The 25,998-nt window shown below is 34.6% G+C and overlaps 1 protein-coding gene across 1 annotated transcript; it reads left to right on the top strand.

The window, feature by feature from the left end:
* Positions 1 to 9,037: 9,037 nt before the first annotated feature.
* On the top strand, positions 9,038 to 9,976 carry LOC127564098 (olfactory receptor 6C2-like). The gene has a single exon (XM_052000409.1). The coding sequence runs from the start codon at positions 9,038 to 9,040 to the stop codon at positions 9,974 to 9,976; it is 939 nt and encodes a 312-aa protein (XP_051856369.1).
* The last annotated feature ends 16,022 nt before the right edge of the window (positions 9,977 to 25,998 follow it).

Raw genomic sequence — 25,998 nt, 5'->3', positions numbered from 1 at the left:
ATTTGGTTCACATCTCACAAAGCTCTCTTGGAAGACATTTAAAAGGATTTTAAAAGAGAGCTAGAAGAAAACTGGGGAAAAGTAATGAGAACTTTGCAAAAGGGTTTGGAAAAGGAAATTATCTGAAGAAAACAGCTTACAAAATAGATTTAGTGAAATATAAAGAGTATATAACACCTTAAAAAATAAATTTCACTATTGGAAAATGGAGATGGAAAAAGAAAACAACTCCCTGAAAAACAGAATTTGGAAAATGGAAAAAAAAAAAATACATGGAACAAAACAACTCATCAAAAAATTAAATTGGCCAAATACTACAAAAGGTAAGTGAAAAAAACAATTCATTAAAAAGCAGAACTGAACAAATGGAAATGAATGGCTCAATGAGACATGAAGAATCACTCAACAAAAGCCCAAAAAAATGAAAAAAAAAAAAAAAAAAAAAGGAAGAAAATGTAAAATACCTACTTGGAAAAACAACTGACTTGGAAAATAGATCTAGGAGAGAAAATCTAAAGATTATTGGACTTCCTGAAAACCATGAAGAAAAAAAGAATCTAAACATTATCTTACAGGCAATCATCAAAAAGAACTGTTCTAATGTCCTAGAATCAGACATGAAATAGCCATTGAAAGAATTCACCAATCATCTCCTAAAAGAAACCCCAAAATGAAAACTCCAAGAAATATTGTGACTAAATTTCAGAACTATCAGACCCAGGAAAAAATTTATAAGCAGCCAGAAAGAAACAATTCAAATACTGAAGAGCCACAAAAATGATTACCCAGGACTTAGCAGCTTCCACTTTAAAGGATCAAAGGGTTTGGAATCTGATATTCCAAAAGGCAAAGAAACTTGGAATGCAATCAAGGATAAACTACTCCACTGAAGTTAGCATTTTCTTTCAGGGAAGAAGATGGACATTTAATGAAACAGGTCAATTTCATTTATTTCTAATGAAAAGACCAGAGCTGAACAAAAAAATTGACCTCCAAATATAAAATGCAAAAGAAACATAAAAAGATAAAAAGAAAAGAACTCTTGAGAACTACATTTCTGCTATGCATATACATAGAAAGTGCAGGTATAATTGATTTTACTGTCATAATATATTTAGAAAACTACAGGTGGAAAGAGGATTGTACTGGAAAAAGTGAAAAGTGGAGATAAAATCAGGGAAATTATATCTCACAAAGAGGCAAAGAAAAACTATTATAATTGAGGGAAAGAAGAGAGGGGGATAAATATTATGTGAATTTTACTGTCACCATATTTGGCTCAAAGAGAGAAGCTGAGGCTAATAGAAGGGAAGGCTAATAGAAGGGAAAAGAGAAATAGTAGAGAAAAGGTATAAGAATGGGGGAGAGGCCATAAAAGAAAAGAAATCCCTGAGACAAGTGGACATCATACGCAAAAAAACTGGGGAATTGGGCAAGGTATAAAGAAAGAGAAAAGCATAATATGGGATAAATAAGATGGCGAAAATATAGAATTAGTGGTTGTAAATGTGAATGTGAATGGGATGAACTCTCCCCCTAAAATGGAAGTGTATAGCAGATTGAATTAAAAGCCAGAATCCTACAATATTTCAATTAGATTGTCAGACTGATTAGCATAAAGTTGGGTAAAGTAACTATTAATTGTTGCTCTAATTTCCTCTTCATTGGTAACTTTGGAGATCATTATCTTAGACAATGTGATGAACAACAATGAGATGTCACTCTTCCTCCATCACCTGTCTCACTTCTATAAAGCAAATTTATGTCATGCTATTTCTCCTGCTTCCATTCTCTATGGCTACTGGCCCCAGAGCTGCCTATTTTAAGTCTTTTGTTCAAGTTTATTACAATAGAGATTTATTAGTGACGTTTAAGCTTGCGTTTCCCAAGGGATTTTTGTTTGTGAATTCAGTTGGTCTCCAGGCACCTGAAGCACATTAGATAGAGAAAACAAATATCCTCTGCAATTGTTGTACAGTTTGGAGGGAATCCTGTCTCCCTACCCAGACAGGTCTGATCAAGGATGAAAAGAAAAGCAGGACTTGAGAGGTCATTCTCTCTCTAATGGTTCTGTGTTGTTGTTTTTCAGCAACCATTCAGCATATCAAGGTACTTCCTGCCTTTAAAATAAGACAAAAGCTCTGGTACTGCTTGATTTTATATTTGCTAAAGAAAGAGGACTGTTATATTCTAGAATATGAGAACCTAGGGAATCTCCAATCTTCCTCTTAGGGTGATGTCATGGAATTGTGAGATTATGTGGCCAAAGGTAAGCATATGATTTTCCACTAATTCCTATCAACACAGCTTTGAGTCTTTCCAGGGACTTTTAGACTAACATTGTTCACAGAGAGTAGTAGTATAGGCAGGAAAGTAAGTGAGATAATGGCTTGCTATATCACCTTCCTCTTTTTTTAGGGATACAACAATTCCAGAAATCAGACCTTTGAAGGAAAGCAAGAAAAAAAAGAGAATGGGGGAAATTTATAAATTACAATATATGTTTAAGACAGAAAATAGTAACCATTTCTGAGAAGCTATTCTTATTTTGTATAATATGACCCTTGATATGTATTTTTCAAGGCCAGCATAATACCAACATATGTTACATGGTGCTTTTTGAAATTTGATGGGTCTATCACCCCACTGTCATGCTGAACTTTTACTAAAATTTCCAATGTCATGTAAATGAGCAATCTAAGTCACTAAATACATAAGCATTCCTGAAAGGATTAATAAAGTAATTTCTTAATTGTACAAAAGTATAAATTAGTTAAAATACTCTTTCTAGCTAATATCTAGCTTATAAAATGACTCAGAGAAGAAAAAGTGTAGGAAGGATGGAAAGGTAACTTTGAAGGTGGGGCATTCACTAGTCAGGGAAAGGAGAAATACAGTAGGGTCCACAGAGTACAATATAAAATTACTAGCATCTTGGAAATGGGGATTACAAAAAGTTGGATAGGCAGATCAAAAAAAATAATACTCTTTGTGGCTATAGTTTGGGCAGAGATGCTCTCTAATGATATTTTGAAGCTCTGGTGATGTGGGAAATATTTTATTTTTCATATAGTCGTGGTTCCAGTCAACCTGGATCAGACAACCTTTCTTGTGAGTGGGCCTTTAACATTGTATCCTGCAGTATATAACATGGTCACTTAGCCCAAGGTGACCCAAACTAACTTAGCTGTCATAGTGGATCTCTATTTCTCCAGGCTCAGGGGGAAAACTCCTCAGGGTTCTTGATGGATAATACTTTATAAAAGTCAAGTAAAAGATATCTACATAACTTACTGGAGTTGCTTGAGGAAACGTATTTGAATGCAGAATGGAAAAAAAAATTTTAATACAGAAGGGAAATACTTGTTTAGCTATTGAATATGATGAATTAATACTTATTGGAAAAATAAGCAAATAGGTGGCACAGTGAATGGAGCCCAGGTGGCCCTGGAATCATGAGGACCTGAGTTCAAAGCAAACCTCAGACTTTTACTGGCTGAATGAGCATAGACAAATCATTTTACCATGATTGCTTCCAAAAAAATAGAAAGAAAAATAATTGTGATCAGGTCCTTCTCCCACCTGAGGAAAGTTTTCTGTCCTCTGGTCTTAGAATCTCATATGGAGAGATATTGAATGGAGGAAACATCAAAAAATAGACAAAATGCTCAGTAAATGATGATACTTATTTCTGTAGCCAAAAGAAATGTCCACAGAAACGAGGCATGAGAGCCCATGCTTCCTGAAAACAGGGTATGTGATAAAATGATCAGGTAGAATGACCAAATCTCAGGAGTCAGAGCATTATTCCCTAATTCCTTTTGTTGTATCATTACACAGATTATCGCCCAATTCCAAGAAGGAAAAAAAAAGAGAGAATTGTGTGCTTAACACAAAATATATATTTTTAAAATTCAGCAAGTTCCATGGAATCTAGCATCTCTTGCTGTGATGATCTGATTTTCATGAATGTTGACTTCCACCTACTGATGTAAGTGGAGTCAGGCTCAGAACTTCATACATAGGTGAATTACCTGAGTGATCTCAGGAGTATAAGAAACTTTCTCTTTTAACATGTGCTGAATAATGTTTGTGCCTCCTTTTGAGGGTTGTTTTCCTTTGGATGAGTTTCCTTACTGAAAATGAAAGCAATCCTAAGAAAATTGAAACATGAATTTTTCAAGCGTGGCAGTATTAGTTAATGAAAGGAAGGGCATACTGTTGAAAGAAAGAGGAAAGTTTAGGGTCAGAGGGAAGAAAGAATAGCTTAAGGTGGCTTAATGGGCTCTAGGTGTCAGTAGTTGGAATTTCTCTGAAAGATAAGTTCCTACAAAGTAACAATTCTGGCTCAAGAACACTCTCTATGGAATCTTTTCTACAAAATCTAAACGAAAGAGGACTCACATATACAGGAAATCAAGATTTTTCTTTAATGTCTCTAATGATGTTTGCACCACTGAATTCTGCACTGTGTGAATTGGTCATTCTGAGATGCAGCATCTTTACTTCCCAATATCCAGGCAAAATTTGCCTTAGGGATCTTTTGGGAAAATATTTTGCAGCAATCAAGGAAAATCTATTCTTATAAGTAATTGAGTTCTCCTAAGAAGCCTAAGTCAAGAGAGCATACATGAAAATTGAATGCAGATGAAAAACATATTTTTGGATACTAAATAGGATTATTTAGTGATTAGTGGGGAAAATGTGGTCAGATTCTGCTCAGAAAAAGTTAGAATGCTTATACTTTGACCTTACTATCAGAGGAATCGAGTGAATAGAGGAAATGATATTTACAAAGATACAAATTATCATTGGCAATAGCTGATGATGGACTATGGTGACTTCTCATTGTAGTGCTCCACTGGAATGGAGCATACAATCTATTCCTGTCTGAAATTAACCTAGGATGTAAAGTGATCACAAGGATCCTGAAATATAGGAGGAACACCATCAGGATCTTGTCATTATGAACAAGTAGCCACCTCTCAAGTAGGGAAAAAGAAAATTTTAAAGTTACATCCTCCAATGTCCAGAGCCTTTACAGAAATAATCCCATCTTTTGAGAAACAACTTCACAGAAAGGATGTAGATGGAAAGATACTATTTCCCTTTTTTTGTTTTTTCTTTCTCGTGGATCTTCCCTTTTGTTCATATTTTTATTTCACAAGATGACTAATATGGAAATGTCTTTAAAATGATTGTGCATGTATAAACTACACCATAAAGGCAGGAGGAGAAACTTAGAACTCAAAATCTTACAAAAAATGAATGTGGAAAACATAACTGGGGGAGATTATTAAATGGATAGTAATGGGGAAACTATAATAAAAAGCACCCTAGATAATAAACAAAACAAATTATATATTTTTTAAAAAATGAAAGAAAGAAAAAAAGAAAGAAATCCATCTCAACTTCCCTGCCTTGCTGAATTAATGGACCAAATCTTACATTTCCTATGAGGCTATTCCTGCCAATGAATGTTGCCTCCCTCATTCTACACTGAAAATGTTAAACATGCTGTTACCTTAAAAGATATGGGAGAAATATAAACTAGCCAATCTTCAGGTCACTCTTCAGAAGCAAAATAGATGGTAGTATTCATATTGCAATTATATATGCCCCACTTTCACTTTCAAAAATTCCTCTGCCACTACTGAATAATAATAGTAATATATCCTTTTCTAAAATTTAAACACTTCTTTGGAAGGGATCAACTATTCATTACTTACTGTATATTCATTTATTATTTCTTCTCTTACTTTACTGAACAAAGAAGTAGTTAAATAATGAATCCAATGCCAGGATATAGTGTAGGTCCTAGGAAGAGTAAAAAGATAAAAAACATGAGAACCAAAAAGAAAGCATTAGCATCCAATTTGAAGAATGGAAACTCTGAAAAGCTTTTTGTAACAGGAATTTTTCTTACGCTAAATCCTTCCATCTGTTCTTTGAAAGGTCTCCCAGAAAAAATGACCAGAGGACTTTCAAGAAGGATGAAAGAGGGCAAGGGAGTTGATGAGCTCAGGTAAAAGATTTGGACTTCATCTTTGAACTTTTTTTTCAGGACACAATGGACAATATCACCAATATGGGTTCTTAGAAACTGGAATGATTTGTCATTTCCTTCCCTAGTGGATCTTTTTGTCAAGAAAAGACAGGTTAGGACATTTTTCCAGGTCATATAGCTAAGAAGTGTATGAGGCTGAATTTAAACTCAGCTTTTCCTGATTCCAGGCTTGCCCTCTATCCTCTATCCACCAGCTGGCTCTAAGTCAAGGAAAGTGACAGAAAAATTGATTTACAATAAAAAATATGTGACAATTGCAAGTAAGGAAAAGGAACAAGGATATTAGGACTGAGGGTTTACAGCTGTGGGTGGAAATGAAATGATCTTACGGTTGTCCAGGGAAGAATAATTTTCTTCCTCCCAACAGAAATTAGAATAAAGTTGAATGGTTATAGAGGCTCTGGGAATACAATTGGGTGTAAAGAAATACCTTCTAGCATTGGTTTATTTTATAACACATGGGCTGTGGGCAAATGGACTCGTATCCTTACACGAATTTATTTGGGTGGAATATGGGAGGAACAGATAAGCTCCCTCCCTGGCTAAGGCTATCTCCTCTCTAGGAAATTATGCTTCCTCCCTGCACAGTTGCTGTCCCCAAACACCACTTGATGATTCTCCAGCAACATGCTGCTCATCTGCTCCCTTCCTTCCTCAGTCCTATTAACACTGTTCACCTCACCCAACCTGCAATAACCTAAGTCCAAAAATTGTTGGAGATCTAACCTTCTATAGGAAGATTTCCCCCGCCCTTCCTTCACATTAGTACCTCTGCTTAGATTGATCCCTGCTCCATCACCATCCTTTCCTATAAGAAATTTGTACCCAATTCTTTTATAGTTCTGCTTCCCATGATGGACCCAGAGGACTGATTTCTTCTGGTTGTTAGTCTGTTATTATAAATCATGGGCTGGATGAAGAATTTTTATTTAAGAAAACATGATCAGAAAGAGTAGAATGGAACTAAGAGATCAGGGCTCTTAGGTATTAGCTATTAGATTAGAAATAATTATCAGAGTAGACCCAGGCAGAATTTGTCTTAGGGATTTTTGTGGGAAATATTTTACAGCAATACAGGAAAATCCATTCTTATGATTAAATGAATTCTCCTGAGAAGGTTAAGAGAATAGTGTAGTTATATATGCCCCGATTCCACTTTCAAAAAACTCTCTGCTACTGCTTTAATAATAATAATATCCCCTTCTAAAATTTAAACTCTTCTTTGGAAGGGTATGTTATCAGCCATTCATTACTTAGTGTATAGTCAGTAATTTTAGGCTTTAGTTCATTGCACAAAGAAGTAATTGAATAGGGAATCCACTGACAGGATACAATGTAGCTCCTAGGAAGAGTGAAAAGATGAAAATCATGAAAAGAAAAAGGGAAAGCATTAGGAGCCAATATGAAGAATGAAAAGGAGCCCCCTTAAAACTCTAATGACAACCTTTTTGTAACAGGAATTTTTCTAATGCTAAATCCTTCCCTCTGTTCTTTGAAAGGTCGCATAGACCAGAGGACTTCCAGGAAGGATAGAAGAGGGAAGGTAATGAGCTCAAGCAAAAGATTTGCTGTTCAGCCTTGAACTTTTTTTTCAGGCCCAATGGACAATATTTCCAATATGGGTTCTTATAAAAGAAAATGGAATGATTTGTCATTTCCTTCTCTAGTGGATTCTTTTGTCAAGAAAAGACAGGTTAAGAAACTTTTCCAAGACACATAGCTAAGAAGTGTATGAGGTTGAATTTTAAACTCAGCTCTTCCTGATTCCAGACTTACTCTTTATCCAATGAGGTAGCAGCTGGCTCTAAGATAAGATAAAAAGAATCAGAAAAGTTGGTTCACAATTAAAAAATAGATGTGGCATTTACTAATGAGGAAAAGGAAGAAGGATGTTAGGGCTGAAGGTTTGTAGCTGTAGGTGGAGATGAAATGCCCTTACTCTTGTCCAGGGAAGAGAAATTTTCTTCACATCCAACAGAAATTGGAACAAAATTTGCAAGCAAACAATCTGAGTGGTTATGCATGCCTTGTGAATAAAATTGGGAGAAAAGCCTCCTATGTGTGGTTTATTTATAAACGAATGGGCTGCGGGCAAACAGACCTGTGCCCTTGCAAGTGTTCAACTGGGAGGGATATGGGAGGAATAGATGTGCTCCCTCCCTGCTGTAACTATCTCCTCTCTAGGAAATTATGCTTCCTCCCTGCACAATTGCTGTCCCCAAATATCACTTGTTGCTCCTCCAGCAACATGCTGTTCAACGGTTCCCCTCCTTCCTCAGTTCAATTAATACTATCCACCTCTGGTAAATGTTCTCTCACACAATCTGCAATGACCTAAGTCCAAAAGTTGTTGGAGATCTAACCTTCTATAGGAAGATTTCCCCCTCCCTTGACATTAGTACCTGTGATTACACTGTCTCCTGCTCCATCAATATCTTTTCCTATAAAAAATTTGTACCCAACTCTTTCATAGTTCTGCTTCCCATTATGGATCCAGAGGACTGATTTCCTCTGATTATTAATCTGTTACTATAAAACAGGGGCTTGGTGAAGAATTTTTGCTTAAGAAAATATGTGGTTAGAAAGAGTAGAACGGAACTAAGAGATCAGGGCTCTTAGGTATTAGATATACATAAATGAACATAGATGTAGGATAATGCATGATAGATTGAGTCAGATGTAGATGGGTTCAGGTAGAGATTCCCAAAGGAATCTGTTACATTGCTGGAGATTATGGGCACTGATGTTTTTCATGAAGTATTCACTTTCTCTCTTTCTCTCTTTCTCTCTCTCTCTCTCTTTCTCTCTCTCTCTCTCTCTCTCTCTCTCTCTCTCTCTCTCTCTCTCTATCTTGTTCTCTGTCTCTGTCTGTCTTTGTCTCTATCTCTTAGTCTCTCTATTTCTCTCTGTGTGTATCTATTTCTCTCAGTGCATGTCTCTCTCAGGTTCATTGGAAGACAGAATTCAGAAATGAGAAATAACACAGGCATAACTTTATTCATTCTTCGGGGAGTGACAGATGATCCACGGATGCAGATTCTTCTTTGTATCTTTCTGTTTCTGACCTACATCCTGAGTGTAACTGGGAATTTGACCATCATCATCCTCACTCTGGTGAATCCCCTCCTTAAAACCCCCATGTACTTTTTCCTCAGGAACTTTTCCTTCTTAGAACTGTTATTGACAACTGTCTGTATTCCCAGATTCCTGTACACCATGTCAACTGGGGATGATACTGTGACCTATAATGCATGTTTTACTCAGGTATTTTTTGTAGTTCTTTCTGCGGCTTCAGAGTTTTTTCTCTTGGCTGCCATGTCTTATGACCGCTATGTGGCTATCTGCAAACCTTTGCATTATTCAGCCATCATAAACAACAGAGTCTGTTACCAGTTACTCCTAGGTTCTTGGGTGTCTGGGTTGATGATTCTGCTTCCACCATTTGGTGTGGCTCTTCAACTAGAATTTTGTGACTCCCATATCATTGACCATTTTCTCTGTGAAGCAACACCATTAATAGACATCACATGCTCTGATACACAGCTCCTAGAAAGGATGATTTTAGTCTCTGCTGTGTTGACACTCATCATCACCTTAGTGTTAGTGGTTCTATCTTATGCCTATATTATCAGGACTATTCTGAGATTCCCCTCAGCTGAGCAAAGGAAAAAAGCCTTTTCCACTTGTTCCTCTCACATGATTGTTGTTTCAGTGGCTTATGGAAGCTGCATTTTCATCTATATTAAACCTTCTGTAAAAGAAGGGGTGGCTTTGAATAAGGTAGTGTCGGTATTTGGAATCTCAGTGGCACCAGTAATGAATCCATGTATTTATACCCTGAGGAATAAACAAGTGATAAAAGCTTTTAGAGACACATTGAAAAAGATTGCATTGATTTCAAAGTTATGAGGCAATTGATGTTCATGAGCAAAATAATAAAGGAAAACCTGAATAGCTTTGAACTCTTGGCTCTGTTCTTATGACACAATTTTATTCTCTTACTAATACTCCCTTAATCACAGACCCAAATTTTACAGTTATTTTTCCATCTTATCCAAAATTCCTTGCTGATTGAAACTTCCTCCTCCAGGCTCTATCAGTTTTTTCCAAGGATTTCACTTGCTCTCACTCACACTTTCACTCCCTCACTCACATACTTCATTTCTAGAAAATCCAATGAACATTTCAAACCAACTATGAATAAAGTATCTATTCTCAAAAGTTTTTCTAGCCCCTTACTTAATAGGAAATGTGCATTTATTAAATGCCTGTTGTGTACCAAGCACTGTGCTGAGTACCAAGATTCAAATATAAAAAAGAAAACCAAATTTTGCTCCATAAGAAGTTAAAATCAAATTCGGAAGACAATATACTCTCATGAAGAAGCTGTAAAATAGGAAAAAGATCTAGTATCCCTGCATGTGGATATGATGGAGAAGAAAGACAGAGAAGTCCAAAAGTAGTACAGTCTATTGAGAAATAAGGGTATGTTTGAACTCAGCTCTCTCCTTAACTGGACATTTGGAGTTCATGGCTTCACCATCCAGTCAGAGGCAGAGGGTAGTGATAGATTACCAAGGTAGCTGAGATTATATAAGGTGATTAACTCTTCCCAATAATAAGCTTTCTGGGGCCTATTATAAATTCCAGACAGAGAATACACAAAATAGGGGAGGAAGTACCCATTGATCTATGTTATAAAACATGGAAGTTCAAATGCTAGAACCTTTGGTATGAATTGTTATGTTGGAATTTAGGCTTAAAATACTGGAAGGTAAAAGCCAAAGTCTCAAAATAAAATATATTTTTAAGACTCAAAGTCGTAATGATGCTCTGAAATAAGTCATAAGATATTATTATCTTCTACCTTTTACTGTTTATCCTCATTGGCAACCTATCAATTTCTCTCACTTTTTAAAAAGTAAGTCCTCTTTGCATTCCAGACCCACTCCATTCTAGAACCACATTTTACAGTTGTGTAAGAAACTAACTCTTGTTCATTTATCCAAAAAATCCATACATGAATAAGGGCCATAGGAGAAATTTGTTAGTAATTTTAACAGAGATGTTTATATGACAGAATATAAAGGGAAGGCAAGAATTTTTCTATTACACAATACTTTTTTCAGTAATAAAAATGTTATTAATGACATTTATTCATTTCTATTTTCTCTGTTCAGACCATTAGTTATTATTTTCAAGACTTTGAGTATCCCATTGCTTTTTTTCTTTTCTTTTAAGATAATTACTTGAGGGGAAAATTAACTAGATTCTTAGCTTTACGTGTGTGTGTGTGTGTGTGTGTGTGTGTGTATGTGTGTGTAGAACTTACAAGTATCTATACAGTATACAAAATGGTCCCCCTGAAAAAGTTATACCATTTTAAAGGAGGAAATTTTTAATTTCTACCTTTCTTTCTATTCTACCTCATTAAATGCCTCTATTTTAGACATTGTTTCTTTTACCTGACTAATAAAGTAAAATATAGTGATAGAACTAATATTCTATTTTTGAATAAGGTTATATCCACTGTGTAGATGCCTGGTAGAAGATAACCTTCTGCAACTCACAAACTGGATCTCAAAACCAGGCTAACTTAGATATGAGACACTCTCTAGCTTTGCAACTATCCAAAACCGTTTTTCTTGATCTTCCACCAATTTATTTGGTTTTATTATTCACCCAGATGACACAGTTAGTCCAAATCAAAAATATTTTAAAAGATAATTAATTAATAAAAGTATTAATAAAACTTTTGTAACATAAAACTGGATGATATAGGAAAGAAGGAGAAACACTCTTCATAGGATTAATATATGAAGAGAGAGAAAACCTCAGGAAAAAAAAATGACTGTTTCTAGGAGGAGATGACCAACAATGTCAAATACTGAAGTTAAGAAGGGTAAGGACAAAGATAAGGCCAGGAATTTTAGCATTAGTAAGGGCATTGAGAGAGCTTCCCAAGCGGACAAAGGATTGCAGTGCTCCCATTTTTCTCCAGCAATAACAAAGAAGACCAGAGTAAATAATGATTAAAAAATTAAAAGACAAATCTCATTGAGATTATTTTTCCCATCTAGGATGGGGAAAAGTTATAGAAAGAATTTTCATAAAGAGGCAAAAGTAAATGAGGCAGTTTTTAAAACAATATTTTTTTAATTCAAACTATATATATTACAATCATAATTCCATATGTGATAATAATTCTGCATTTCTTTGAGCATGGAAATGTTTCTGTTTGAAGTTTAATTATAAATTATGGAAATAAAATTTGAAAAAAAATGTAAAACATGATTGGTAAACTTGGAGAAAGCAATTTCACTTGAACAATGAAGCCTAACCAAGATTGTAAGGGGCTGAAAGATGAATGGAAAGAGAGGAAGTACATACCAGTGACTGCAAATGGTTTAGTATATACCGATTATGAAAGGCTGTAAAAGAGTGGAAAGTCATTAGTAATTTTAATGCACCAAGGAAGGAGAGAGTAGATGGAAAGTGGTTCAAAATAAGAAACTCTCAGGGTTAAGGGAGAGATACTTATCAAAAGAGTTAATTCCCAAAATAAAGGGGAAAAAAGCAAGATAGAGCTAAGATGGCAGAGTAAAGGCAGTGGCTTACCTGAGCTGTCCCCCAAACTCCTGCAAATATCTTTAAATAAGTATTCGAAAATAAGAATTTCAGAGCAGCACTACCCACAGAAAATATGTGAAACAATTTTCCAGACCAGGACAGCTTGTAGGAGCAGGATCTGTCCCACTAACATGAGAATGGAGTATGTAGTGCCACATAGTTTCTCTGCCTGGGTTCTTTTTTGCCTATTCATTTTTTTTAATGAGATCTGTTGGAGAAAGTACATCTAACCCAGAGTTTGGGGGAATAATGCCTCTACCTTCATTTCAGCTTTCCCCCTCTGACCTGGAACCCCAAATCAAAAGCTCCCCACTCCTGCATATGTCTGCAGTCAGTCACTACTCCACTACTTTTATACTCCCTAAGTGTATTGTTTTCTTCTCATGAACCCTGGTTCATGTCTTAGCAACCCACCTGGACCTGATTTTCCTAATTAGCAGAGCTTCCCTCAGTCTTCAAGGACTCAAACCTCCAATTCCTCACTCAGTCCTATCCTAAGAGGAATCATGTTTTATCCCAATACTTCTTTAAATTTCACTAGTCTATGTTCATTGTGAGGCACATATTTGTTGTACTTGTGGGAGAAATCTGTAAAATTTATAATTTTCTGACCAACTTACCCATATTCTTAGAATCATCCTCCTATTTTAAAAATGATTTTAATCATTTACTTAATTATTGTGAGGGAGTTAGGATTAAGTGACTTGCCCAGGATCACACAGCTATTAAGTGTCTGAGGCTGATTTGAACTCAGATCCTCTTGGCTCCAGGCGGGTGATCTATTCACTGTGGCATCTAGGTTTTTCTTTCTCATGATTTTCTGCTTTTGTTCTGATTTTAATTTCACAGCATGAATACTATAGAATATGTTTAATAAAATTGTACATATATAACCTATATCAAGTATTTTGCTGTCTTGGAAATGAAAATTTTAGAGGAGGCAGAAAAAAATTGGAACTCAAAATTTCACAAAAATTAATCTTGAAAGCTACCTTCATAGGTAACTGGAAATGACATTCAAATACAAGATTCTAGAGAATTTTTGGACACAAGATTCTATGAGGGAGGAGGGAAAGCAGGATGGGAAGGATTGAGAGAGAGAGGGAGGGAGAAATAGAGGAAGTAAGGGACAGAGGGAGGGAGGGAGGGATGAAGGGAGAGAAGGAAGAGATGGAGGAACAAAGGAACAAAGGAACAAAGGAAGGAAGAAAGAAAGTCAAGACAAATCTATGGATTGCAATTTATGTTTTAGGCAGAAAATGAATATTAATTTCTGAGATATTACTTTTATTCTGTATTGGATGATCCTAAATATATTCTATCTGATAAGAGCTGTTTATTAGGATCATACCTATATGAATTATATACCTATATGTGCAATTTGAGGAGTTTATGATAGTCTCTCAAAAATGCTGCACATTTCCTAAAATTACTACCATTGGAGATGTTTTCTTTGAATTAATAAGATATCTCATTTTTAAAAAAAAAAAACAATTCTGAAGGGTTGACATGTGAAGTAATTTGTTATTTACAAAAAAGCATAAATTAGCTGAAAGATGCTTTCCAGCCAATATCTAACTCGTAAAAGAGCTCGGAGAGAAAAAGGAAAGGGATGGAGGGGGTAAAGGTAATGCTGAATTAGGCACTGATTACTAAAGGATGCAGCAAATGCATTAGGATCCACAGAAGGTAGTGTGAATCTTCTAGTCTCTTGGAGATAGGGTTTATGGAAAGGAGTAGCAGATTCAGAATTAAGTCTCTTGGAGGCAGTATAGGTACAGGTAGTCACTATATGATATCTATATCTATATCTAGCAGGAAAAGAAAAGGAATAAAATTGTGTGTCTATCCCAAACTGAGGGGGAATTTTCTGTTGTCTAGTCTTAGAATCACTTGGGTGGATAGGTGGAACAGAGGGAACTTTATCAAATAGACAAAATCATCAGTGAAGGATGATGCCTAACTATCTCCATAACCAACTGAAATGCCAATAGTAATGGGACAGATGAGCCCATTCTGCCTGAGAACATGGTATGTGACAAAAGTGATCAAGTAGAGCAACCCAAACCTCAGCAATCAGAGCACCCATCCTTTCTTTTTATCATCACACAGGCCATTGCCCAACTCCATGAAAGGAAAAAAAGAGAATCATGGGCTTAGCACAGACAAAATCTAGAAAGAACTGTGGGTTGTCCAGAATGAAATCCAGCATCTGTGTATCTGAGATAGTCTTAGGAATTATATGGACATTGACTTCTGTCCTTTACTGTAAATAGCGTCAGGCTTAGAGCTTCATAAATATGTGAGTTACCTATGTGATCTCAGGGGTACAGGGAGCTTTCTCATTTATCATTTGCTGCACATTTCTTGAATGTTTTGAAATGTCTTATTGAAAATGAAAGCAACACTAAGAGAGTTGACATGTGAAAGAACAATTTTTTTTCTTTTTTATAAGAATAATAGCTTTTTTTAATTTTCCCAAATACATATCAAGATAAGTTTTCAATACTCATCTCTGCAAAAGCTTATGTTCCATTTTTTCCTCTCTATTCTTTCTCCCCTAGAAAACAAGCAATGCACTATAAAGACATTTGCAAATTCTTATAAACATATTTTCATATTTATCATGTTACACAAGAAAAAAAGCAGACCAAAAGTTGAAGGGGAAAAGCATGAGAAAGAAAAAAAAAACAAGTTAATAAAAACAATAATAACAACAAATATGAAAATACTATGCTTTGATACACATTCAGTGTTGTAGTTTTCTCTGTTGGAATTGCCTTGACTCACCTCATTCTTGAAAAGAGACAAAATTATCACCTTGATTATCACTTAATCTTGATGTTTTTGTGTGCAATGTTCTTTTGCTTCTACTTACTTCTCAGAGCATCAGTTCATATAAGTCTTTCCAAGTTTTCTGAAATGAGCTTCCACATCATTTAGAACATATAATAATATAACATAATAACACACTATATAGATGGATAATATTCCATTACATTCATGCCATAACTTGTTCAGCCATACCCCAAGTGATGGGCATCCACTCAATTTCCAGGTGAAAGGACAATTTTTCAAGCAGGAGAGTTTAACTTATTAAAAAGAACAAACTGTTGAAGAAAGGAGGGAAAAACAATTCTTTAAAATGGCATAGTGAGCCCTAATTGCCAGCAGTGACCATTAATCAGAAAGATAAACAAAGGTTCTCCTAAAGAAGGTTAATCCAAGGAATTTCAGATGGAAATTGAATGCAGATGGTAAAATACTGTGTAGCTACTGAATAGAATTACCTAGTGATTAGTGAAAAACAATTGTGACTAGGTCCTGCTCAAACAAATTAGATTATCTGTCCTTTAACCTTAGAATCACAGGGACACAGTGAGCAGATAGAAATGGCATCTACTATAATGCTATATTTCTCAAAAAATGAGTTCTTGGTCAAGAAGTCTTTAAGTTTATCATACACTATATAACTATGTTCTTTTTGCCATGTTCCACTGATCAATCGCACTATTTCTTAGGCACTAACAAATTTTATAATATAGTTCTAGATCTGGTGTGGCTGATCTATTTTCTTTACATTTTTTACTATTAATTTCTTTAATATATTTGACCTTTTATCTTTCTATATTTTGTTATTTTTTCTACTTCTTTAAATTAATTACTTGGTAGTTTGAGTGGTAAGGCACTGGAAAAATACATTAATTTAAGGGGAATTATCATTTTTATTTTATCACCTCAGCCTACACATGAGCAATTAATACTTTCCCAATTATTTAACTCTCCCTTTATTTATTTATTTTTGTTATTGTATTCACATATTTCCTCTTAGAGTCCCAAATAATTTGTATTATCTGCAGGGGTTTTAATCTCTTGGGGATTGTAAATAATATACAGAAATGTCAATGATTGATAGTATATTTTATATTCTGAGACTTTACTAAAGTTGTTAATTATTTCAAGTAATTTTCTAGGTCATTCTCTAGGATTCCCTAAGAATACATCCTAGTGAAAATTTACTTTCTCCGTTATCTGTTCTAATTTTACTGTTATAATATAAAAAAGAAACTAGAGATGGAAAGGGGATTGTAACAGGAAAAAAAAGGGAGGAAACTGGAGGTAAAAGGAGGGAAATTACATCTCAGGAAGAAGGAAAGAAAACATATTATAATATAAGGAAAGAAGGGAGGGTGACAAATATTGTGTGAATGTTACTCTCATCAGATTTGGCCCAAAGAAAGAATAAACACATTCTCATCTTATAGAAAAGTGGGAGGAAAAGGGGGAAAAGGGAAGGGGCAGGCTAAATAGAAGGGGAAAGAGAAATAATAGGGGAAAGATATAAGAAAGGAAAAGGTCTCTAAAGGGGCAGGACTGCTTGAGGTACGTAGTGCTCATATAGGGCAGGAGGGAAAGGGGAAAAGGAAAAAGAAAATATAATTTGGGGTTAATAAGACGGCAGAAAATACAGAATTAGTAGTTTTAACTGTAAATGTGAATGAGATGAACTCTCCCATAAAACATTAGCAGATAGCAGACTGGATTAAAAGTCAGAATCTTACAAAATGTTGTTTACAAGAAACACATTTAAAGCAGAGCGATACATACAGATTAAAGGTAAAAGGCTGAAACAGAATCTATTATGCTTCAGGTGAAGTAAAAAAAGCAGGGGTAGCATCCTGATCTCAGATCAAGTAAAAGCAAAAATTGATTTAATTAAAAAACATAAAGAAGGAAACTATATCTTGGGTACCATAAATAATGAAGCAATATCAATATTAAACATATATGCACCAAGTAGTGTAGCATCTAAATTCCTAAAGGAAAAGTTAAGAAAGTTGCAAGAAGAAATAGACAGCAAAACTATAAATAGTGGGAGATCTCAACTTTGCTCTCTCATAACTAGATAAATCTAACCACAAAATAAATAAGAAAAAAGTTAAAGAGGTAAATAGAATACTAGAAAAACTAGATATGATCGAACTTTGGAGAAAATTGAATGGAGATAGAAAGGAGTACAATTTCTTCTCAGCAGTTCATGGAACCAATACAAAAAAAAATTGTTCATATATTAGGACACAAAGACCTTGTAATGAAATGCAGAAAGGCAGAAATAGTAAATGCATTTTTTTCAAACAACCAGAAAAGATTGTGACCATAATAATTTATTGTGGTGACAAGGAAAATGAAAACACTCACTCAGAAAATAATAAAATGGGATCCCCTACATGCAAAGACTCTAAGAAAACAATGGACTGGACTCAGGCCATGAAAGAGTTAAAAAAAAAAAAAAACAGGTTTTGAAAATCAAGTAAGAGAAGTAGAAGAAAAATAAAGAGAAATGAAAGTGATGCAAGAAAATCATGAAAAGGAAGTCAAAGGCTTGGTAAGGTACAGACATGTACACACACACACACACACACACACGCAGAAACACACACAAACCTGAAGAAAATAACATCTTAAAAAACAGACGAGGCCAAATAGTAAAATAAGCACAAATAGACAATGAGGCAGAAAATATTTTAAAAGGAGAATTATCCAAAAGGAAAGAGAGGCAAAAAAAATTCACTGAAGATCAAAACTCTTTAAATAGCAAACCAAATTAGAGGGAGGAATCCTTGAAAAAAAAATCCTTCAAAGTATAATTGGACAAATAGAAAAAGAAGGGCAAAAGTTCATAGAAGAAAAGGATATCAAAATTAGAACTAAGCAAATAGAAACTGAGTTTTTAAGAAATTTAGAATTAATAAACAAAACCAAAATGATGAAAAAATAGAACACAATGTAAAATATCTCACTGAAAAAGCAACTAACCTGACAAATAAAACCAAAAGAGATAATATAAAAATTTACCCTTTTCTATTAATTTATACACCTGTCCCACTAACACAACACTACATTTTTTGTACATGCTTTATCTTTTATTACTTGACCATTAATATAACACCTTGTAATACTATCTTAAATCTACCCCACCTTATTCTAATCCCTCTGCCCTTCTTTATGGATTTTTGAACTGTGCCATACCCTTCATAGTATGGGTATGAGTGTGTATGAGTGTGTGTTTGTATAAAATTTATATAATTATAATCTATGTCGTTTGTGTGTGTGTGTATAAAATTTATATAATTATAATCTATATCATCTTCCCTATTTAATCCATTTCATATATGCATAGGTTTTCACAACTACAAGTCCTACCCCACCCGAAAAGCCCATGTATCTGTTCTTCTTTGTACTTCATTTGTATAATGTAATTACTATATTCACCTTTTTTTAGATAGTTTTGTTTTTTAGAATTAGATCATAATCAAGTCTGCCCAACCTTTCTTTTGAGCTACCCAATTTTTTATATCAATCTTAAACACTTCATATATATTGCCATGTAAAAAATATATATATAAACAATTTATCCATGTTGAGATCCTTGAAATCAATCCTTGATATTGGCTTTTACATGTGAAATTTTCTACTAAGTTCAGGTTTGATTGAGGCAATGTCCTGAAATTCTGCAATTTCGTTGAATGCTCTTTTTTTTCATTCAATATTCAATAATTTTGCTAGGTATGATATTTTTGGCCAGAAACCTACTTCTTTTGATTGTTGGTATGTATTGATCGAAGACCTGTGGTTTTTTATTATGGCTACAAATAAATACTATGCAATTCTAATTGTAGCTACAAAATATTTGAATTTTTTTCCTTAACAAAATTTTCTCTTTATTCTGAGGTTTTGTGAAATCTGGCAATAATATTCCTTGTTGAATGTCTTTGAGGAGATAATCAGCGAATTTTTTTCTATTTCTAGTCTCCCCTCCTGTTCTATCACTCCATTAGTTCTTTCATTACTCTTTTTTTTTTATCACAGAATTCAAGTAGTCCAATTATTTTTCTATTTTCTCTTGATGTGTTTTCCATGTCTGTTGTTTTTAATGATGCGTTTCATATTCTGCTGTATTTTTTCTATTTTATATATTTTATCCAATTCTTCACTCTGTCCTGTCCCAAGAAGTGCCATGTTCCATTCCAATACGTCTTTATTTTTCATCAGTTTATGTTCACTCTAAGGCACAAATGTGTTCTTTTTGTGGGAAGAAATCTGGAAAGTTTAAAATTTTCTTACTTGCCCATCTTCTCAGAATCCTCCTCCTGTTTTTAAAATTATTTTAGTCATTTATATATTTATTGCAAGGCAGTTAGGATTAAATGACTCGGCCAGGGTCACACAACTATTAATATTAAGTATCTGAGGCTGATTTGAATTTAGAGGATCATGTTTCTAGGACTGGTGATCTATTCACTGAGCATCTATCTTTTTTCCTTTTGTTCTGATTTTACTTTCACAACATGATTAATTATGTATGTTTAATATGATTGTACATATATAACCAATATCAAATATTTTGCTGTCTTGGAAATGGGGATAGTAAGGGAGATAGGAAAAAATTTTGGAACTCAAAATCTCACAAAAATCAATCCTGAAAACTACCTTTTTAAGTAATTTGAAAGTTAAAAACTGATTGGAAAATTTGACATTCAAATATATGATTCCAGAAAATTCTAGGATACAAGATTTTAGGAAAGGAAAATCATAATGGAATTAATAAGGTTAAACTGCTTGCATCCTATCTAGGAAGATAATACTTGTAATTCAAAAGAATTTTCTCGTTATTAGTACAATTAGATGGTGGGATTTGAATGTTATCCTTCTCCAATTTTTGTGACTTTGCATTAGGATTTCCTCTAGGTTGGAATACAGTGTCCCTCAGACCTCCATCTCTTCAATTTCCCATAAAATTTTCAAATCTCTCCTTCAGCAAAAGCTTTTTCTGGTCATGTCTCAACTTCTCTACCCAAATGTCTTTCCTGTTTACATATTGTCTCCTTTATCCAAATGTAGATTAGAAGGGATGATGTTTTTATCTTTCTAGTTAACTCGAGCATTCAGCCTACTGTCCGACATACATTAAGCATTTAAAAAATGTTAGGTGACTAATTACAAAAACATAAATAAAGTAATATATTGAATAATATATAAATAATAAATAAATATATAATTGAAAAACATAAATATATAAATAATATATGAATGAATATATAAAAAATAAATAAAAATATATAAATATGTAAAATAATAAATAAATATAATAAATATACAATATATAAACATAAAATAAAAATATATAAATAATATATAAATGTGTGTGCATGGAAAGGACATCCATTTTTTAACTGATGGAAATGGAAGAGTAAATAATTTTGGAGATCACTATTTTAGTATTGGAAAATCAGTGTGATGTCACTTTCCCTCCATCATCTGTCTCACTGCTAGCAAGCCTGTTTCTGATGCTATTTCTACTTCTTTAATTCTCTATGCCTATTGGCACCACAGCTGCCTATTTGAAATCAACTTTGCTCAAGCTGATTAAATAGAGATTTATTAGTGAATTTTGAACTGGGGTTCCCCAAGGAGTCTTTTCTTCATGAACTCTGGATCCCCAGGAACATGCAGTTCATTAGAAATATGAAATAAATATTCACTGCCTTTGTATACAAATTCACACCTGAAAGGTCTTCCCAATAATTCTTTTTTTTTGTCAGACAGCAGCATGCATACATCATATTAACATATTTTCTGCATTTAAAGCAAGACAAGAATTTTGAAAAGTAAGATAATGGTGGAGAGAAATACTTCATCTTTAATCTATTGATTAGATTAAAGTAAATTAGTAAAATCATCTAATTTACTCCAGTCAACCCAACTCAAAGCACCTTTTTTGGTGAGGGTGCCTTTAACATTGTCTGTTGCCTTAGATGACATGGGCACTTAATCTAACATGACCCAAACTAGTCCAGCTCCCAGAGTGGAGTTCTATTTCTCCAAACTCAAAGGGACAACTCCTCATAGTTCTTGGTGGCCATCAGGCCAAATCTCTCCTTTTAACTAGGATCTCATGAGAAAGCCTATTCAATTGCAGAATGAGGAAGAGGGGGAGAATTAGCTGACATGCAGATACAAAATATTCATTAAGCTACTGGAAGTCATTAATTAGTGATTATTGAAAAAAAACATTGTTGGAACATTAAGTGGCACAATGGATAGAGCAACTGGCTCTAGAGTTAGAATGAACTGAGTGCAAATCCAGCTTCATATGCTTACTTACATGTGTGACCATAAGCAAGGCACTATTCTGCTTACCCCATACCCACTAAATAAGGAAAAGGAACAAAATTGTGACTAGATACTACCCCTAACTAAGAGAATTTTTCTATTGTCTAGTTTTAGAATCACTTGGGTGGATAGGTGAAACACAGGCAACTTCATAAAATAAACAATCATCAGTGGAAGCTGATGTTTAAACATCTCTGTAACCAACTGAAATGCCAACAGTAATGGGACAGATGAGCCCATTCTGCCTGAAAACAGAATATGTGACAAGAATCAGAGAACCAGTCCAAAGCCTTTCTTGTATCATCATATGGGCCATCACTCAATTCCATGGAGGGAAAAAAAAAAACAATCATATGCTTTATACAGACTAAAAATCCAACAAGAACTGTGTATTGTTAAGAATGAAATCCAGCATCTGTGTATCTGAGCTAGTATTCAGAATTATGTGGACATTGACATCTATCATTTGATGGAAATGGGGTCAGGCTTAGAGCTTCATAAATAAGTTACATATGTGATCTCAGGGATACAGGGAGCTTTCTCATTTATCATTTGTTGCACATTTCTTGAATACTTAAAATGCTTATTGAAAATTAAAGCAAGCCTAAGAGAGTTGACTATAAAGGAACATTTTTTGTCTTTTTTTTTTGTGAGAATAATAGCTATTTTATCTTTTCAAATACATGCCAAGATAAGTTTTCAACATTCAAATCTGCAAAAGCTTATGTTCCAATTTTTTCTCCCTATCCTCTCTCCCCTAGAGAGCAATCCACTATAGCTTGGTCATGTGCAATTCTTATAAACATATTTCCATATTTGTCATGCTGCATAACAAAAAAACAAACAAACAAACAAAAAACAGATCAAAAGTTGAAGGGTAAAAAACAAGAGAAAGAAAAAAAAAAACAATAACAAAAACAAATATGGGTGGAGCCAAGATGGAGGGAAAGTCACATGCGACTTTCTGAGCTTCTCTCATACCCTCACTACTAATTATTAAATTCGACCTCAAAAATAGCATTTGACTAGTAAAATTCATGAAGATTGAGACTGCAATAACTTACTAGCCAAAAATGATCTGGAAGATCACCAGAAAAGGTTTATCCTGAGAGATAGGAGCAGACCAGTGCAAGCAGGCATAGAACCAGAGGCTAGCATATTGAGCAACCAGTCAGAGGTGATCTCCATGGTTGGAAAATTTATAGAAAGGACTCTAACATAGGTCGACTGCTTTGCTTTGGTTGCAAAGCAATAGACCAGCAGAGAAATGCCAAAGGTAAAGGGTACTCTAAAAAATGCCAGAATCTAACAGGATCTGGCTATACCTACCCAAAACTGGAAGTGAGTGAACCAGCACAGAACATACAGCTATGCAGCTGCATTCTGCAGCACGGGGCTTTTGCTCCAGGCAGTCACAAATCTGCACAGGAGTGGGGTGCAGCCCAGGGTAGCCTATAATCTGCACAGTGCGGGGTTTGGCCTGGGGCAATAGAACTTCTGCAGCATGACTGTGCTTTCCAGAACAGAGATACTTCTGGTGGTGCAGGGCTATTCAAAGGACAACTGCTAATACCCACAGCCCCAGAGCAAGTTTTTGCCTGGACTAGTGACACTTTTGCTGCTCAGCCTCTAGTCTCAGGGCAGTCATTAATCCACACAGTGGGGCTCTTAGCAAGGCATTTCCACAGATCAACCTTGTGACCCAGGTCTGAGTCACTTCCAGTGTGGAGCTTTTCCCAGAGCACTCCCACAGCCCGGCCACTCTTTGCAGCCCATTGGCAGGATAGCTACTGTCCATATACCTATCCCTGTTCTGCAAAGGAAGCTGGTAACTTCCTTGTCCTGAAGGCAGACCCTAAAGGCTTTATAAAAAATGAATAAAAACATCAAAAGGACAATCAATAGCTTCTCTACAAAAAGAAAGAAGGTTTTCAACCCCAAAGAGACTAATAACAGACAGTCTCCACACAAAATCCCAAAGAGAAATGTAACCTGGTCCCCTTCACACAAGGCTCTCCTAGAAGAAACTATAAAAATCTTAAAAGAGAGCTAGGAAAAAAAAATGGGGAAAGGAAAGAGAAGCTATGAAAGAGAGTAACAACTTCCTGAAATGTGAATTGGAAAAGGTAAAGAACTCCAAGGAAGTGCAGGGAAACAAAATTTGTGAATTACAAAAGATAAGGAACTCCAAGGAAAGTAGGATTTGTGAATTGGAAAAAGAAAATAAGTCAGTAAAAAAAAATTAATGAAATGGAAAAAAAATTCCATAGAGCAAAACAACTCACTTAAAAAGTCAATTGGACATATACAAAAGGAAGTAAAAGAAGCTAATGAAGAAAATAACTCATTAAAAATCAGAACTGAACAAATAGAAATGAATGATTCATTTAAACATCAAGAATCAATCAAGCAAAACCAAAAAAAAATGAAAAATTGGGGGAAAATGTTAAATATCTATTTGGAAAAACAACAAACCTGGAAAATAGATCTAGGAGAGCTAATCTGAGGATTATTGGACTTCCCAAAAATTATGATGAAAAAAAGAGCCTAAATACTATTTTACAAGAAATCATCAAAGAGAACTGCCCACTTGTAATAGAATTAGAAGGTAAAATAGTCATTGAAAGAATTCATCAAACACCTTCTGAAAAAAAGACCCTAAAATAAAAACTCTGAGGAATATTGTGGCTAAATTTCAGAACTATCAGACTAAGGAAAAAATATTACAAGCAGCTAGAAAAAAACAATTCAAATACTGAGGTGCCATAATAAGGATCACTCAAGATCTAACTGCTTCCACACTAAAAGATCGAAAGGCCTGGAATCAGATGTTCTAAAAGGCAAAAAAATTTGGAATGCAGCCAAGAATAAACTACCCAGGTAGGCTGAGCATTTTCTTCAAAGGAAGAAGATGGACATTTAATGAAACAGATGAATTCCATTTGTTTCTAAGGAAAAAACCAGAACTAAATGAAAATTTTGATCTCCAACCATAGAACTCAAGAGAAGCAGAAGAAGGTAAAAAGAACTCTTGAGAACTGTATTTCTGTTGTGGATATACATAAAGATTAATGTACAATTTGATTTTACTGATATAACATAAAAAAGAGAAGTAGAAATGGAAAGTGGATAGTGTCAGAAAAAGGGAAAAGGAGAGATAAAAAAAAAAAGGGAAACTACATCCCACAAAGAGGCAAAGGAAACCTATCATATGTGAGGGTATTTAGAAAGGGGGAGGAACATTGTATGAATTTTACTCTCATCAGAGTTGGCTCAAAGAGAAAATAATTGACACAGTTGGTTTACAGAGAAACTTCTCTCACCTCATTAAAAAGTGGGAGAGGAAAAGGGAAAGAGTAATAAGGGAAGGTTATACAAGAAAGGAGAAGGGATTCAAAGGGGATAGGAGGAATCCTAAAGAGGGAGAGCTGCATGAATCAAGTGGTGCCCATAAGTTTAATACTGGGAAAGGGGGGAAAGGGGGGTAAGAAAAAGAAAAGCATAATCTGGGGATAATAAGATAGCAGGAAATACAAAATTGGTAATTTTAAACATAAATATGAATGGAATAAACTCTCCCATAAAGCGGAGGCAGATAGCAGACTGGAACAAAAGTCAGAACCCTACAATATGTTGTTTACAGGAAACACATTTAAAGCAGGGAGATACATACTGAGTAAAGGTAAAAGATTGCAGCAGAATCTATTATGCTTCAGATGAAGTCAAAAAAGCAGGGGTAACCATCCTTATTTCAGATCAAACAAAAGCAAAAAATTGATCTAATTTAAAGAAATAAAGAAGGAAACTATATCTTGCTAAAGGGTAGCATAGACAATGAAGCAATATCAATACTAAACATATATATACCAAGTGGTATAGCATCTAACTTCTTAAAGGAGAAGTTAAGAGAGTTGCAAAAAGAAATAGACAGCAAAATTATAATAGTGGGAAATCTCAACCTTGCACTCTCAGAATTAGATAAATCAAACCACAAAAAAATAAGAAATAAATTAAAGTGGTAAATAGAATATTGGAAAAATTAGGTAAGATAGAAAAGATAGTTTCTTTGAAGAAAACTGAATAGTGACAGATGAAAGTATAGTTTCTTCTCAGCAGTTCATGGAACC

This window comes from Antechinus flavipes, chromosome 5, assembly GCF_016432865.1.
Source record: "Antechinus flavipes isolate AdamAnt ecotype Samford, QLD, Australia chromosome 5, AdamAnt_v2, whole genome shotgun sequence".
In the NCBI taxonomy this organism is placed as follows: domain Eukaryota; kingdom Metazoa; phylum Chordata; class Mammalia; order Dasyuromorphia; family Dasyuridae; genus Antechinus; species Antechinus flavipes.
Note: the sequence above shows the minus strand (reverse complement) of the source record. Positions and strands in the feature narration are given on the sequence as shown.

Bases quoted from the DNA above. Each gene is read 5' to 3' on its own strand.
- LOC127564098 (XM_052000409.1), top strand. From the start codon at position 9,038: ATGAGAAATAACACAGGCATAACTTTATTCATTCTTCGGGGAGTGACA.